This window comes from Eulemur rufifrons, chromosome 1 (genome assembly GCF_041146395.1).
Source record: "Eulemur rufifrons isolate Redbay chromosome 1, OSU_ERuf_1, whole genome shotgun sequence".
In the NCBI taxonomy this organism is placed as follows: domain Eukaryota; kingdom Metazoa; phylum Chordata; class Mammalia; order Primates; family Lemuridae; genus Eulemur; species Eulemur rufifrons.
Window position 1 is genome coordinate 10204344 of NC_090983.1, and position 18116 is coordinate 10222459.

General features: G+C 37.7%; 1 protein-coding gene across 1 annotated transcript in view; it reads left to right on the plus strand.

Moving 5' to 3' along the window:
• Nucleotides 1-18116, plus strand: part of SPHKAP (SPHK1 interactor, AKAP domain containing) — a 102185-nt gene that overhangs the window by 58113 nt on the left and 25956 nt on the right. Inside the window, exons 3-5 of the mRNA XM_069474064.1 lie at nucleotides 11603-11662; nucleotides 13237-13371; nucleotides 17088-17343. Of these exons, the coding sequence (XP_069330165.1) occupies nucleotides 11603-11662; nucleotides 13237-13371; nucleotides 17088-17343 (451 nt within the window). The remainder of the gene's footprint in view (nucleotides 1-11602; nucleotides 11663-13236; nucleotides 13372-17087; nucleotides 17344-18116) is intronic.

The window sequence follows — 18116 nt, forward strand, 5'->3', positions numbered from 1 at the left end:
ATTTTCCCAAAAGTCATTGCCCAAATGAAGTTTAAGAGAGTAAAGTGTACAAAAATTTCAGAAATCCGGATATATATCATATTTACCCACAGAGACAAAAAAAAAAAGCAACCCGAGAGTATTCATCATGCAAAAAGTCTTAGATTTTTTTTAATTTTTAAATTATGTAAAAATATTTAATGGACAAATATAAATTATAAATATTCAAGGTATACACCTGATTATTTGATATATGTATGCATTGTGTACTGATTACTACAAATTCACTAACATATCCATCACAATTCACAATTACCATTTGTCTGTTTGGTGGGGGGTGAGGACACTTAAAATCTGTTCTCTCACCAAAGTTCAAGTAAATAATAGAGTGCTATTAACTATAGTCACTGTGCTGCATATTAGCTTTCCAGAATTTATCCAACTTAAAACTGAGCTTGTGCCCTTTCACCAACATTTCCCAATTTTCTCCACCCAGCCTCTGGCAATCCCAGTTCGACTGTCTGCTTCTGAGTTCAATGTTTTTAGATCCGACGAGTAAGTGAGATCGTACAGTATTTATCTTACTGTGTCTGGCTTATTTCACCTAGCATAATGTCCTCCAGCTTCCATTGTAGTCATTAATTAGAATCATTGTCTAAGGAAACAAATAGGAAGAATTAGTTGTTATCCTTTTCACTGTAATAGATGTTCCCTCTCAGATTTTCTTTTGTCTTTTTTTTTTCCTCTAAATGTTTTATCTATTTATGTGGAAACTACGGACCTAAAAATTCCATTTTTCAAAAGTTTGAATTCAACGGTCATTTATTTAAAAAGGAGATTACTTTTCAACATTTGCCAGTCTGTTAGAAAATTTAAATTAATGAGTCTCTAACAGGTCCTGTGAATCCAATCTATTAACATAAGAACCATAATTCGGATGATGTCTTGGGCTGATGGCTTCATATACAAACCTAGAACAGGCCTAATAGAGTGGTTCTGGGAGTCCTAGGGGAACAGCGCACCACTTTCTGATGCCTTTTATCAATAGTCAATCTGGATAGTTCTATTCAAAAAAAGAGAAGGACCTTTCCTCTCTTTGCAGCTAGATTCAAGGACAAAATCCTCTAATCTGACTCCACTTCCCTGTGTAGAATCACTCAAATGTGCATTTAGTAATCGTTTTGAGTTTTTATTTTTCATACATTTTATTTATGTCAGCGGGATTGCAGCATCACTTAATTATTAAAGATGCACAAAATACTTACTCAAGTATACATGAGGTAAAGTTTGGAGTTATTTAGCATTTTGGTTGTCAAAAATATGAGATATGCAGGTTAGATGTCTAGTATATAAAGTTTTTTGCCTGTTAAAATTAGATTCACTATCATTTATTCCCATGATTTACAGTGTTTATATTGCCTTTCATCCACTCTAAAATAATTGAGCTGTTCAGACTACAAACATGACTTTCTATTTTTTTTATGTTTTCTTTGTGCAAATGTATAGGACTTTAAGAAAAGGAAGAAAGCAACCACTGGAGGTTATGACATTTTATTACTTTAAAGGTGAAAAGAAATAATCTTTAATGGAAGCCTAGTGGAAGAGTTAAAGCACAAAATTCTACACAATTTTAAAATGTAATATTTTTGTTCATGTCATGTCTATAGCATCTTTTCTTTTCATATCATAGTCAAAAATGGGTTACCTCATCATACCGAGGAAGATTTTTGTTAATTAACTGATTAGCTTGTCAACATCAATGAAAAGTGCATTGTCAACGAATCTTTTAAAATGTTTACAATAAAACTAACCCATATAACCTTTCATACATTATGTTGAGAAATTGAAATTATACATTGGATTCAACTGGTTGATCTGCATATAAAAAGTGGTATTTACTTATTCTGATCCAGTATTTTTTTCTCTTAATAATAAAGGATCCGTTGTCTCCAGCTCTACAAGTTCCCTTCAAACAGCACTATTAATATTTAGAAATTTACTAAATAATGACGATTAAGGAATGGTTGTTGTTTTTAACATGTCTACATTTCTGTTGTCGATTATAACTTTTTGTACTTCCATACATGTAGTTGAATATCTATTTCATGTCTCTTGCAATCATTCGCTGGTATTATGACACACGATAATAGGCAGCGTGCGTAACGCTGGTGCGCATTTAGATGAATTAAGTCATCAACGCTTCCAGGAACAACAGGGAAGTCATTAATTAAATGATCCATTGCCTTGAAAAACAAAGTAACATTCTGTACTTATACATAAGTAAAAAGGCTTAGAAAAAAGCCATTTAGGCCGGGCGCGGTGGCTCACGCCTGTAATCCTAGCACTCTGGGAGGCCGAGGCGGGTGGATTGCTCAAGGTCAGGAGTTCGAGACCAGCCTGAGCGAGACCCCGTCTCTACTAAAAATAGAAAGACATTATATGGACACCTAAAAAAATCTATATAGAAAAAATTAGCCGGGCATAGTGGCGCATGCCTGTAGTCCCAGCTACTCGGGAGGCTGAGGCAGTAGGATCGCTTGAGCCCAGGAGTTTGAGGTTGCTGTGAGCTAAGCTGACGCCACGGCACTCACTCTAGCCTGGGCAACAAAGTGAGACTCTGTCTCAACAAAAAAAAAAAAAAACTATTTAAAAAAAAAAAAAAAAAAAAAAAAAAAAAAAAAAAAAAGAAAAAAGCCATTTAATGTTTTCATCAGTAAATAATGTTTACATGATTAAACTGAAATAAATATTTATACCAAATACATATTAATAGAACTTGGGTGGCAGAAAAAGTAGTTACGGTCCAGGAGACAGATTTTAGTTATTTTACATTCTCAGAAATAGCTGTTCTTTATAAATATTCTATCTCAGTCACAAAAAATATAAATATAGTATGATTCTATTTACATGAAATGTCCAGAACTGGCAAATCTATAGAGATATAAAGTAGATTAGTGGTTGCCTAGGGCTGGGGAGAAGGTATCTGGGGAGTAATGGAGAGTGGCTGGTAATGGGTACAGCTTCTTTTGGGAACAATGAATATATTAAAAGCCATTGAGTTACACACTTTAAATGGGCATATCATATGGTATGTAAATTATATCTCAATAAAGTTATCTTTAAAAAATATATACATAGCAGTAGAAGTAATTAAAAAATAAATGAATAAATATCCTCAGGCCCTAACCCAAGAGATTTTGATTGCCTAGCTCTGGTGGAAAGCCCAGGAATATGCAAATGCAGGGATTCTGCCCAAGTGATTTTGATGTGCCACACAGGAGGGCTAAGTGCTCATAGTCGTAAAGCCCATTTGAAGCAGAACAAAAGTGTAAGCTTAGTCTTCCAACCTGGAATACAGTTCATTCCAGCAGTAAGCCAGTACATAACGTTATACCTTACTGTTGTTTTGTTGTTTATTTGCCTGGGATTTTGTTTTTCCTTTTTTTCTTTTTTTCTCTTTCACTTCTTTTCTCTCCTACTCTGGGCACTTGAATTTCCACTTGCATTTTCTTCTCCCTCTTTCAGGAAATCAGAGTAGTCCTCACAGTGGCTGTTTAGCCTTAAGACTCCCAACTAGTCCCCTGACAACTGACAAGCCATTGAACTTGGCTACCGTCTCCTTCCCCCAAGACAGCGCGGGAGCTGGGAGCAGAGCCAGCCACTGCAGGCTCCCTTCCCCGGCCAGCACCCTCAGCTCCACCCTCACCATCCAGATTCATCCGGCAACTATTTGTACGACTATCCGTTGTACAATGACTCTCTGCCAAGATTATTCCCTCTTTAGTGATTGTAAGGTGTCAGGGAAAACAGAACTGTCTTCTCATAAACAAATACTTGGAGAATCCTGATTCAACCTTCCTGAAGACCCTCAGAAGTAAAAATTATATTGATCCCAGAGAAAAAATTAGTGGCTAGCAGGTTTTCCTTAAACTTGGAGAACAGGTCCTCACATGATCAGCCTCGTATTGGCATTTAGTGGAATTCAACAAATGATTGCTGACTGGTGGACAGCAGGGAATAGCTACCCTGGAGAAACTGCCAGAGTCTCATCAATCACAAAAAGGCTTGTTCTAAAAAAGCATGTAGGAAAACATCTTATGGTATTATGTATTTAAAATATAGTAATTTTCTGTTATCACTTTATTTTTGTATGACCCAGAGAACATTTTTGCAAGCAGGTGAAATATAGAAATGCATTGATCTATGGAGTTTCTGGCTTTCATCTAGTCCAAATATTAATACTTACCTAGGACTTACTTGCAAGAAGGAAACACTTGCTAATAACAAATACTTATAATGGAAATCTAAAATAAATAGTATGTGTTACTTATCTGGCAAATGTACATCAGACATTACATACCCTCTTGTTTCAAAAGGAATGGCTTTTAAGACAGCAAACATCTTAAAATGTTTGTGGCAAAACAAATCTTGAGTGGCATACTTATGTTTTTTAATTTATTTTTTAAGCTAGCAATAAAATTGGCTGATGTATGTTTAGTTAAAAAAGCTCTCATCTTTTAGAAATTTCTATACCTCTCCTGTGCCTTTTATCACAAATGGCTTGAATAACTATCCCCAAAAAACTACATTTCTAAGATTTTTAAAAATATATTGGCAATAAAAAAAAAGCAGAGAAGTTTGACAGTCTCAAGTGTAAGTAAAAGTTTATATTTCATTTTGCATGATTGCTGCAATCATTGCAAAGCAAAAACTGGATACAAATGCAGTATTTTCTCATGTGGTCAGGTGTGTTCCAGAATGTCTAGAGTATGGTAGCAGAACATTGATGAAAAAATTGCCATTTTAGTATCATCAGCCTAAAGGACTAATCAGCAAAAAATGCCATATTCTTTAGAAGACAATTCTGGTCCAGGGTCTTGAATCTAACAGAAGTCTTTTGGAAGAAAGGAAACAATTTTTTCTTTGGAAGCTTTGTGGATCAGCATTTTGATAACACCAAATTAAGAGATCCTGTCATATCCCACACGGCCAGATGGCTGCATTGTTAGAAGCTGCTGAAAGAAGGAATTGGTTTTCTTCTAAGAAAAACTATAAGCATATATTTGATCATATCCAACACACAAGTGCCTGGAATTTAAAGGCAATTTGACATCATGCTTTGGGTTAATATTTTCTAAATGGGATCTCTTTAAGAATGATGTCCTTAAAATTTTAGCTGACTTCAGGAATCAAAAAAAAAAAAAAAAACATTCCCAGCAGAGGAAGTCAAAGGGCTCACGTTCTAGGTTCAAAGCCCTGCTGTCATCTAACTTCTTGCATAGTGATTGGCCCTTAGTGGATGCATAATGCAATGACATTTTTTGATGATTGCATTTGACTCTCAGAACAGTCTAATATGTTGACTAAAATTAGCACATGAAAACATAAAGCTATCCACATGCGATACATGTCGGATGCTGACAGTTACCATCATCAGTTTTTTTATATGTTTTCAATTCAAAAAGTCAAACTTTTTTATCTGATATAATAGTACTATTTTTGTCTGACTTAATTCTTATCTAAATACAGCTATTTAGCAAATACAGTTACCTCACAAAAGTTGCTATGAATTACAATCCATTTAAAAATTACTCTATTCTGTCTTGTTTCACTAGATTTTAACATCAACCTCTTTCTCACATTAGTTTTTCACAAAAAATATATTTTATATCACTAGCTAATAAAATATCACAGTAAAATTTTATTTTTACAAATACCTACATGGAACTTCATTTATGAAAAGAGTTATAAATAAAAGAAATAATTGAGATTGCTTCACTAAATAACCCATACTAAACAGAGAAACCAGCATATCGCCTAGAGACATTTACATTTTTGCTATGTATAAACAGTTTTCAAGAATATTTTATTAGATTATATGAAAGTCAAAATCATAAAGTAGCATGATATTCTCCATATTTGTTCCCACAATATTTCATTTTAAAACCATAATAATGATAGAAGAGCAGCATTGGAGTATAAAAGTTAGAGTACAACCACAAAATTAGCTTTGTTAAGTAAGAAAAGAAGCGTTTGTGCTCCCTTGGGATGATGTTGTGTTTCCATCTGCTTTGGCTGAGGATGTCTGCAGATGGTCTAAACAAGGACATGTGCAGACACAAACCAAATGTATTTTATGAGAAGAGAAAGGAGCTTCTATTCCAAGAAAACCGTTAACACCTTTTATGTGGCTTTATTACCAATTATGGCTCTCAACATTTTGTCTTTCTCTATTTTTTAGCAAATCCTTACTTGCAAGAAGCAGCAGCCAATCTAAGTGCTTTAAATAGGAGTCAATAGCTGCATTATTAGCTCAGTTAATTCTCCTCTAACTTACCCATATAGTCCCTTATGTCTGTATTGGAAGAAAATTGTGTTTATCGACTGCAGTGGAATTCATCCCATAAATAAGGGAAATAGTTATTCCTAGTGTCCCTCTCTTATACACTATCAACCCGAGAAAGTGCTGCCACTTCATTTATTCCTATGTATTTACCAAGAAGAATTTATTGAGCATCTAACAAATGCCTGGCACCATGCTAAGCCGGGAGGGTACAGAGAGGAACGGGGCCTGCCCATGTGAACCAACATCTAGTGAAAGCTGAAGGAACATAGACTACTTGTATGTTCAAGAAAAAAGGTGACCACATAAACACACGTGCTTTAAGAAACATCCTTCCCTGGGTCATTTGGCATATTTGGATTTGTTCACTCCGGCATTTTACAGGTAACTAAGTAGCATCACTGCGGACGGAGGTGAAGGGTCAGGGCCGCAGTCTGTGCTTTATCCTTCCCGGGCTGGTGTGGGGGGCACAGCCCCAGCCTCCCCACCTGCAGGGTGCCCTCCAGCTCATAGAACCAGAAAGCAGAATCTCCCCGGCTTTTTCAGTTAGTCACACATAACACTCACCCTAACCCTCCTTGCTCCCCTCTAAAACAAAACCTTTATCCTTACTTCTCATTACCATAAGTTTCCTGCATAACCTCCTGTGATAATGGAGCAGACTCACTGATAGGGAGGGAAATATTAATATCTAATTCTAACTGGCAGGCCTCTCTCAACCCTGACTGCACAGAGAGTGTATCATAAAATTGTAATTTCCTCTTTCATCCAGCTCTTGTTCTCATTAGACAAAAAGTCTCCTGAATGATACTCGGTGTTCGCTGTGTAAGAGGAAAGGCATTCTGCCCACCAGCTTCCATCTCACTCCTGGAGTTCCTCTAGGAAGCACCTCCTGCCTCAGACTCCTCTGCCTCTGCTTCCTTCTCACCTCCTACTTAATGCAGAGCCTCTTACCAGGTCATTGATCAACAGGTGCTGATCTGGGGAAAAGCACCCATTCATTTTTAGTGCAATTTTCCCTTTTTTGCTTTTAAATGTGTCCCCCCTGCCCTTCAAGCTCATCTCAAATCCAGGCTTCTCTGAGATGTCGTCTATTATTGATCCAGTTCTCCAAACTCCCTTATCCAGCACACACAGCCCATAATTTTTTATTATTATTTTTTTTAGAGATGTATCCTGCCTCTAGACAGATCAAAACTTGCTGAGGGCAAGAGCAGTGCCTTGTATTGTTTGTCTTCTCAGCACACAGCACCAAGACCACACACCTTGGAGACACAGAAAACTTCGTCTCCTCATCAAAACTTCCTAACCTATACCCACCAGAGGCTTGTCCTATATTCTCTACTTGGAGTTCAACATTAGTGGATGTCTAAATCTCAAGTAAACAGCCCAAGGTCATAGAGACTGAAAATTTGCCAGGAGCAATCAGGCTACATGGACCATTTCACCAGAAGTGGATATTAGCAAAACTATCAAGACTTAGGTTTCAGGGTTCTTAGGTACACAGGCCACCACTCAAGGCCCTCAGACAGGAGCTAGCAATGTATTCACATGGCTATATGCTTTTGTAAAAATTTTGAAAGTAGGATATTTTAACTACAACTGTCTCATCCCATTTAGACTCCTACTACATCTTATCTGCCCTCATGTTGAGAGTCATTGGCGTGGCTATTATGGGATCTGGCTCAAGGGAGACTGAGCAGGGTTGTGTTTACATGAGACATATTTATGTGGCTTGAGGTCACTTTTATGTACAGTTAAGTGATTGCTAGCCATCCACACGTAGGAATGACTTCCAGGAATACTTCTACCATCGAGAGTGGCAACTCGAGACATTGCGACACGAAGTTGTCAGGTTGGGGATACCACCGCATGAGCATATCCTACAGTTCCTGATACCAAAAATATTATATGTGGGTAGAGGAGAAAAAATAAGATTTACATGCTAGTAGTTAGTTTATGGAAAATCCTCCCAGTCATAAGACACGTAGAATTTAAATACAAGATTGGGTTCTAATTGATGCCTAGTTAACCAGAAGTTCTCTCCTGGCAGGCATTCATTTGACAACACAGCATTGACAATTAGAAAAGCACCATGCATGGTTTTTTATGGTAATCACACAAAAGAGAATCAATCCAAATCCTTTTATCTATAGAGTACAAAACTATACTTCAAAAAGTGAGTATGCCTATAGCAACTCATGTATGAAAGAAATTATATAATAGTTTCCCACTGAATTTGACAATCAGCTGAAAAACATATAAGATATTATCAATAAAAATTTGGAAGTTGAAAAAATTCAATCAACAATAGTAGAGGAAGACTGGCTTCTGTTTCTAGTTTCTCTAGAGAAAATATTCAAAACTGCTCTCATATGAAGAGATGATAAAGAATATAGAGCCAAAATGTAAAAAATAAGTATTATGGAAGTGTTCTGGGCAGTTGATTAGTTAAAATATTCCTTTTCTCAAAGGTTTAATGTTTGTGGTATTTTCAGCCTTTTTAAATTTGAGTTTTGTTGTGATTTCGGTTTCCCTTCTAAATAAATAAATTTTCATCTTCACATCTAATTTAGAATTTTTAATTTTGTCATTCCTTTTCTTAAATAAGGTCTCTCCAAACTGTATGCACATCAGGCCTCCAAAAATCTTGGATCATCCTCTCCCACCAAGATATAGAAAGATATGTGTGTCAAGTATGAGCAAGTGGTCGGTTTGCGTCTAGCTTTGTTCCTGTCTTGGCCCAGCTAGCAAATGTGTAGGATGAACTCTAGATGTAGGCAGAGTTTCATATTGTAGCCCAGAATGCATGAAAAGAGAGTTCATCCTCAGAGAACTAAAGAAAATATTGGCGGGCAGACAAATCATTCTAACAAATGCCTTCTTCCGGCCTCTGGTCTCTGCTTTGCCCTCTCCCACTGTGATGCAGAATAATAAGAGCTGTCTGACGCCCAGGGGCAAGGTAATGGGACTTTCCTTAAGGTGAATGGCAAATCACCTCATCAATTCAATAACTGCAGTCCTAGCTGCAAGTTATTAAAAAGTCCCTCAGTACCAATGGATATTGACCTAGTTTTCCAAGGGCAAAGTTTCAGTTATTGTATGAATATTCTCAAACTGCTCTAGATCATGAACTGCTTCTGAGCTCCATCTACCATTTATGCTGCATTTGCACTGTCTGCAAAGGGACTCAGGTCCAGGTCCTCCCTATCTCCCCATCTTATTAAGCAAGAGGAAAAGAACCTGAGAATGAGAGTGTGGGTCCTCTCATGCCCTTCCCGCTCCCCAGTGCCCATCGAATTGTCCTGAACAAGCCGATGCTGCATCCCGGGCATGTGCTGCAAGGATTATCCTATGAGCCCATGAGACTTGAGGAAATCTCCCATTATCTGGGAAGAAAATAGTAGTGATCTTACATTTCAGCAATGCATAAACTATTTTAGCATTTAAAGCCTCTCATGAAATCTTTCAAGTATGGTTTTTAACCTCAAAAGAAAAAGGATGGACTCTGAGAAACCATGACCCCAAACAGTAACTGAAATCAGAAAACACCATATGTTTGCAAGCATCTAATACGTTCAAACTTCTAACTAAACTCTAGATAATTAATGTTCTAGTTTTGTATGATCAAATGAACTAGTTAGAAATAAAAACCTTTGGATGATTTTTAGCAAAATATTACATAAAACCTCATTCACATTATCTCCTTAACACAGACCTAGCAAGACCTTCTTTCTGTTTCTTTTTTTGAGACAGAGTCTCACTCTGTTGCCCAGGCTAGAGTGCCGTGGCATCAGCCTAGCTCACAACAACCTCAAACTCCTGGGCTCAAGCAATCTTCCTGCCTCAGTCTCCCGAGTAGCTGGGACTACAGGCATGTGCCCGCATGCCTGGCTAATTTTTTTCTATATATTTTTAGTTGTCCGGCTAATTTCTTTCTATTTTTAGTAGAGACGGGGTCTCGCTCTTGCCCAGGCTGGTCTCGAACTCCTGACCACCAGCGATCCTCCCGCCTCGGCCTCCCAGAGTGCTAGGATTACAGGCGTGAGCCACCACACCCAGCCGACCTTATTTCTAATACTTCCCTTTCTCTAGGTCTACTTTGCAATCAGATTCTCTCACTCCCTGTTTCTTGATAGTATGTTCACTTTCTCACCTTGAAGTATCACTCATGCTCTCTAACCCATCCCTTGCCCACCAGAAGCCTTTTTTATCTTTCAAAAACATAACTTACCTCTTTGAAACTTTTTCTTAAGTTTTCTTCTCCATTGCCCCATTTGAATGGCCATAGTAGTTTTCTGTCTGTGTGATGTGTTTGGGACTTAAATTACAGTCAGGGGCCACTTAACAACAGGGATATGTGTTCTGAGAATTATGTCATTAGGTGCTTGTACGAACGTCACAGAGTGAACTTACAGAAACCTAGATGGCATAGCCTACGCCACACCTACGCTACATCTATATCGTATAGCCTATTGCTCCTAGGCTAAAAACCTGTGCAGCATGTTCCTGTACTGAATACAGGAGGCAATTGTAACACAATGGTAAGTACTTGTCTGTCTAAACACATCTAGACATAAAAAAATGGTGTAGTAAAAATTCAGTATTATAATCTTATGGAACTATAGTTGTATATGTGGTTCATTGTTGACCAAAACAGCATTATGCAGCTCATGACTGTATGCACTTCTTTCATTGTTGTTCAAGATTATTATTTAATAATGTAGCTATTGTTTCTAGACTAACTTCTTCAGACATTTATCTAAGATGGCTAACCAAGAGGCCAATTATATAACATGGTTAAATAAATTAAAATAACTAAAACAATGAGGCAAAGAGAAATCCACTTGTTAGGCACTTTATTAAAAGTGGGTAGAGAAAGGGAGCAGGAAGTGAGAAGAATAAAGATAAAAATTGAGAGAATGCTCATTGCAATATAAACAGAGGCTTAGAGCATTATGAAGTTTTTTTCCTATTCCATGAGATTCAGTAACGCCTCATAAATCTAAAGATATTGTTGTTACATTGTCTCGAATACTCCAAGACTTTTTTTAGTGTTCGGCCATGGAAGGAAGAGGGCAATTGCTAGGACCAGTGGGAGGCTGAGTAGGGTGTCAGAGATCTACATAGAAGCCCAAAGGCAAAATGACTTTCTTTGCCAAACTATCTAAACTGCATAGGACTCTCAAATCATTTGCCCTAAACTGATTCCTGCTTTCTTTCTTCTAAAAGGCCTGTTGGGTTTTTCCCTTAATTAACTGTTTTTGTCCTCTTTCCCAGGTCTGCTTTGTGAACCTGGATGTGAACAAGGATGAATGCAGCACAGAGCACCTGCAGCAGGTAACATTTGGAATTCGAGCTGTCCAGGAGCTCATCACAAGGGCTATGCAACATGATTTCAACTGTAAATGATGCTCATTTTGTAGGAGACTCTTTAGATGGTTTCATCGTAGCCCATTCATTTCCCTGGCCCTTTCCCTGCTACCTTCCTGTTCATTCTTCTTACATTTGTGAAGCTTGCTTTCTTTACCGTGGAGGCAGAACTGTCCAAGCAGCCTCACTTTCTCTTGCCCACCAGTGCTTCAAAGTGGCTTTCTCTGCTCTTCCCTTCCTCTGTACTCTAAAACACCCTGTCTGAGATGACTTTTCTGAGATTTCTCCAAAACTGGCTTGATACCAGCCCCCCTTTCCCTGTCTCTCAGGTTCGCATCTTCCTGCTGCTTTCATCAAATGTTTTATCTTTAACCTTGGTTTCCTTGTCTTACACTCATCTGGGGCTTGAACTTTTTGCACCCTGTAGCAGCTAAATTTCCCACGCGCATCCAAGGTTGTGAGGACCCTGATGTGAATCCTCAAAAACATGCAAGGACTTGAAAGTATACTCAGTCCTTTGGAGTCAGAGCCTGCTGATACAATGGGAAGAATTAAGTGGTGTGGTATGATTGTGATTCCATGCACAACACTGACGATGGTTTGAGCTCATCGCTTGGTGTAATGCTCTTTATTGTCTAGCAGCACATCAATTGCAGCTTGACTATCGGAACAGTAGACCTGCAATTACTGAGTCACTCCTATATCGACACCACCGCACCTGAAACTTCTCAAACCCGGCTGCCCACACAGATTAACCATTACACATTTTCAGCAAGCTCCAAATAGCATCATCTGTGTAGTACTGAGAGATTTTCAAAAGAAATTGTACAGATTATTTAATTTGATAGAATTATGGTACAGAATTCATCAAAGAGAGAGCAGGGAGGACCAAAGCAAATTGGCATCTAAAAATGGTGTGTTTGTTTACATGAGTGATTTGAGACAATCTTCTGCTATGACTAAGAGCAAACACTTTGGCACTGATTTAGCTACATAAACTTGTGCAAGTTGCTAATCTTCTCTGGGCCTTAGGTTGCTCATATGTAAAATGAAAGTAATAATGGTACCTAATCTATACAGGGTTGTTGTGAGGATTCAATGAAGTAAGGTTTAACATAAATATAGTTTATAGCATAGTGCTTGGTATATAATCAGAGTGAATCAATGTTAGTCATAATTTTTAATTATTTTGACTTTATTATAACAGAAGATTATTAGTAGACAATTATCTTATTCAAGGTCTTAAGAGGGAAAATTTTCCAAAGTACTGTTTATACATATGGTGTGATAGTAATTATTAATACTAAATATTTACTTTGGAAAATTACAACTAAAGTTTTTAAAGCTTAAATTTTCTATTCCAATCTAAATGCTTATGCTTTAATTTTATAAAATTTCTTCTAGTAATAATCTTAGTAGATTATGTAATCTGTAGTATGAACAGTTATGAGTAAATTATTTTTGCAGGTAAAGTAGTTTATGAGTAGCATTTTGGAAGTGAATAGAAATCATCTAAACTAATAAAGATTCCTGCCTTACAGAAGTTGGTCAACGTTTCACCAGATCTTCCAAAACTTATCAGCTCCATGAATGTGCAACAGCCAAAAGAAAATGAAATTGTCCTCCTAAGTGGTTTAGCATCTGGCAATCTCCAAGCAGATTTTGAAGTTTCACAGGTACGAAATATAAGTTCTTGATAAGCCATTCACTTAATGATAAGTTATCTATAGTTAGCTCTGCATAAGTTAGTATGAACCCAAAACAGATGCTACACATAAGCTCTGTGAAGAAGAATCAATAATGTATTTGTATTCAAGAATAATCTTCATTTGTATTTCCACTAATATTGCCCTTTAGAGTTTGACAGAGCTTCCCTTATATCAACTCCTACATTCTATTATCTTTTCAAATTTATGTTGCTAGACACAGTAGGCATTCATTAGTTAGCTTGGTTTTTCTACTGAATAATCAAAAACAGAATAATCTTCTCTTTTAGTAACAATACCAAAATTCTTATTCATACCATGTGATCCCAGAATCCCACAATATCATCTTTCTGGATGTTACTTTATTCCTTAGGAAATATCAAACTAGCCAAGTTAGTGTATACAAGATGGCAGCCCCAAGGATGGAAAGGGAATTTCCTGGACCCAAAGAATAAAATCCACAGAAAAAAAGTAATGTTATTAAAAATAAAGTAGAAACTAAAATACTATCACTATCATTCAATGCATTAATGTTCATTCCTATTGCATAAATCGCTATAACACTATTTTGAAGAAATATAGGTAAATAGGTAAACTTGTTTAATTAATTTACAAGACAAATATATATAACGTACATTATAGTGATATAAAATAGCTCCAAAGTAAAATGATGGGCATCTACTTTCTATCAAATTGTTCTTCCTTGGGTTTCAGTTTTGCTATCAGTTTTTAAGTCTTCTTTTATCCTTCAACCCTTCAAAATCTCAAAAAGCCCAGAAGATCATCCACTATTTCGTGCTCTATTCCAGATGTTTTGTGAAGATCTACCCACAGCCCATTACAATTTGCTAATCAAGACATCAATCTAGGCCGGGCGCGGTGGCTCACGCCTGTAATCCTAGCACTCTGGGAGGCCGAGGCGGGTGGATTGCTCAAGGTCAGGAGTTCGAGACCAGCCTGAGCGAGACCCCGTCTCTACTAAAAATGGAAAGACATTATATGGACAACTAAAAATCTATATAGAAAAAAATTAGCCGGGCATAGTGGCGCATGCCTGTAGTCCCAGCTACTCGGGAGGCTGAGGCAGTAGGATCGCTTAAGCCGAGGAGTCTGAGGTTGCTGTGAGCTAAGCTGATGCCACGGCACTCACTCTAGCCTGGGCAACAAAGTGAGACTCTGTCTCAACAAAAAAAAAAAAAAAAAAAAAAAAAAAAAAAAAAAAAAAGACATCAATCTAATAATATTTTTTCCTTAGTGAAAAGTTTAGTTTTCTGAAAAAAATACAGAAAATGGTCCTAAATTCTGTCTATGTTAGGCAAAGCCATGATGACCAGAAATAATATTTAGACTTGTGTTTATATTTCCTCTGCTGCTACTCCCTGGCGTTAAGCTCTTACCAACCAGTTAAAATGTTTTTGCTTCATCTAGGGCAATACTCATCAATATAACAAATGAAACTTCAGATAGAGAAGCCCAAGTAGAAAACTAACTCTCCTGGGAGTCAAAAGCTTTGCTCCTTTCCTACTAAATTAAGGCAGAAGACAAGCAATATCTCTTGGCCCTTGGCCTGAGCAAATATCTGCATAACAGTGTCACAGTTTTCATTAATAAAGCAAGAATTCCACTGTTTATTATAACTTGAATCTTGCTAGCCAGGGAAGCAAAAAAAACAAAATAAATGTCATTTTGGATTTGAAGCCAGAGGATCTGGATCTTTCTGAGCCTTGGTTTGCCCATCTGTGACATCAGGATAATAATGATTTCTACTTTACAGGATTACTTTGAAGAATGAAATGAAATAGGTAAAAAGCACTTTGTCTAAAACAAATTTTAGTTTTTGTTACTAAAAAGGAGGCAGGGTAAATAATTTAAGAAACCCAACATTTTCCAAAAAAATACAATTGAAATTATATTTGTCCTCTGGAAAATCTTATTTCAGAGAAAATGCTTTATCTCCAAATTTCAAAGTACATAATAATTGTTTTTAAAGCAAAGTGATAAGACAATTAATAAATGAGGAGGCTTTATTTCTAGGTAATCAGATCTTCCTGACTTTGCAGCTACTCATGAGGCTTGTGTACCATAAATTTTACATGAATCCTAAGTAATTTGTGATTTGTCAACTAATTGTATATTTTGCCTTTGAAATAGAGTAGAGTGAAGATTTTATTTCCCTTTTCTTTATACAATTAACATTTATTTAAAAGCACTTCTGCTTTATAGAGCACTTCCCCTAACTTTTGGCAAGTACACGTATTACTGGGAAATCCCAGCTTTCTTTCACTATCTCTATGGAAATTGGTATGGACATTAATTACATCTGACCTTGAGATAAACTTGCTAGACTCTGATTAATCCCAGTTAGGATTCTTAATTAAACATGGCAGGAAATTGGCTTAAGCACAAAGAGAATGCATTGTGTCAGGTAACTAAAAGTCTCCAGTGGGTTGATTAGATACAGGGACTTGAACAATGTCATCAGGACATGGATTTTCTTGTGGCCTCTTTCCTGCTTTCTCTCCTTTGGCCCCATTATCAGACAAGCTCTTCCCACAAGGAGGCAATATATCTTTTTGGAGTCAAGTAGAGAAAGAAAGTAAATGTCCTTCCCAAGTGGCTCCCAGCAGAAGTTTCATTTGTGTCCTATTGTCTGTCATATGTCACATGCCCATTTCTGAACCTATCATTATGGCCTGAGGAATGCATTGTTCAGATGGCCAGACCTGAGTCACATGATTGCCTCTAGAGTTGGGGGTGAGTTAACTCTGTGCGAATTACTTGGACTGTGAGTGAGAAAGAAAATGGTGCTCCCCAGGGTATGAGAACAAGAAGAGTAAATGATGCTGGGTCACAAAAGCAACACAGATATTCTTTGGGATTAGGAAAGTTGAATTGCCAAGGACACATTGAAGATCTTCCATCCATCAAGGGAGGTGACGAAGACCACCTTAACATTCGCCTCAGCTTGACCAAGCTCTAGACAGGCTCTTCCCAACTCTAGACCCTGACCTCCCTTTTCTTAGAACATTCAACCTAGCAAACATATAATTGTAAATTCCTTCCCTTTCCCTGCCCCTTTAAAAGGTAAATCTTTTCCAAAAGCCTCTTGCCGACTTCACACACAGGATTGTGTGTAAAACTTGGACCTGGAAGTTGTCTCTGAAATATAAATCATCAAGGAAGATAGTGCCCGATCTCCCAGTCTCTGTGGGCACACAGGAGCCTAACGTCTGTGAGAGCCTTGCTCCAAGTTGTAAAACTGCCTCCTGCTGTGAAGATACAAGTTTACTGTTCCATTGAATAAAGCCACCATGTTGCCTTTTGTTTCAATGAAGTTGTGGTCCAACTCAGTTCTGACCTCTCTTCCCTATTTCAATAGCCTTTAATAAAATCTTCCTTGCCTATTTAACTTTGCCCAGTGCAATTTTTGCTATGACCAGGAGAAACTAAAATATATAATACAGCTGGTCTATTTTCCCCTAAATCAAACTCTCTCCCAGGTACCCTGTGTTCCCAAACAAACACTTGAATTTTTTCCTAGCAATCCATCAATATACGCTCAGAAGATATTTCAAATATTTTAAAGGTCCCCACTCATTTTAACGGGAGAGGTTGGTGGAAAGAGAAAGGTCAGAGGCAATAGTCTTTTATTTTCCTTAAATGCCTTCTTTTCTCTCCACTTTTAGTGCCCTTGGCTGCCAGATATCTGCTTGGTCCAATGTGCAAGAGGTAATAGACCAAACAGTACCAATTGCATCATCTTTGAAATCAACAAATTTTTGATTGGTCTGGAACTGGTGCAGGAGCGGCAGCTCCACCTGGAAACAAACGTCTTGAAACTGGAGGATGACACAAACTGTTCTTTATCCTCAATTGAGGAAGACTTTCTCACCGCGTCTGAGCACTTGGAGGAGGAAAGCGAGGTGGAAGAATATAGGAATGGTGAGAACTTTCCAATAAAACAAATGTGCATCTTGAAATTAGTCACCATATAAAAATGTCTGGGTGAGATTTCAGAAAAGTTTCAGGCCCCGTCAGTTTGGCTGACACATCACAATCGTTACTTGCTAAATGTTAAGGAAGGAAGGAGGAGGAGAGCACACCGGTGAAGATGCTGACAAATGCACTTAGCAGACTTAATGGTCGGATGGATCCAGACTCCCCAAGGATGCCTTAGGGATGCCAAAGGAAATCTGTGTGCTTTAAAGAGAAATCCTCCTGCCTGCCAAGAGATGGGGGAGATCACTGGGAGGAAAGTTAACTTCCCTGAGATTTCCATACAAGCCATATTTTAGTTGGAGCCAAGTTGGGCTGGCCTGGATTTGAATCTCAGCACTGCCACTTTGCAGCTGTGAGACCTGGGGCCAGTTATGGAATCTTTCTGAGCCCCAGTTTCCTTATCTGTAATTTGGGAGTGTACTAGTGCCTATAGCTAACCATTTTTGTGAGGACAGAAGGAGATAACCCAGGAAAGTGCTTAGCACTCATTTATTCAGCTCTTTCTGTTGACTGATTAACAAAGCTCAATAAACAATGGTTTCCTCTTCCTCACTTTTAGCCACAGAGAAAGGTATACCCCAGATGCTGTTGTCACCATCCCTGGGGAAAGTCCTATGTAAACTTTAGAGCAAATCTTTGCAACAGGTCCCACTACTTATGTTGCTCTAAACATCCTCCCTCCTCCCTTTGTACCCAGTGGGAAGCTCTAAGATGCA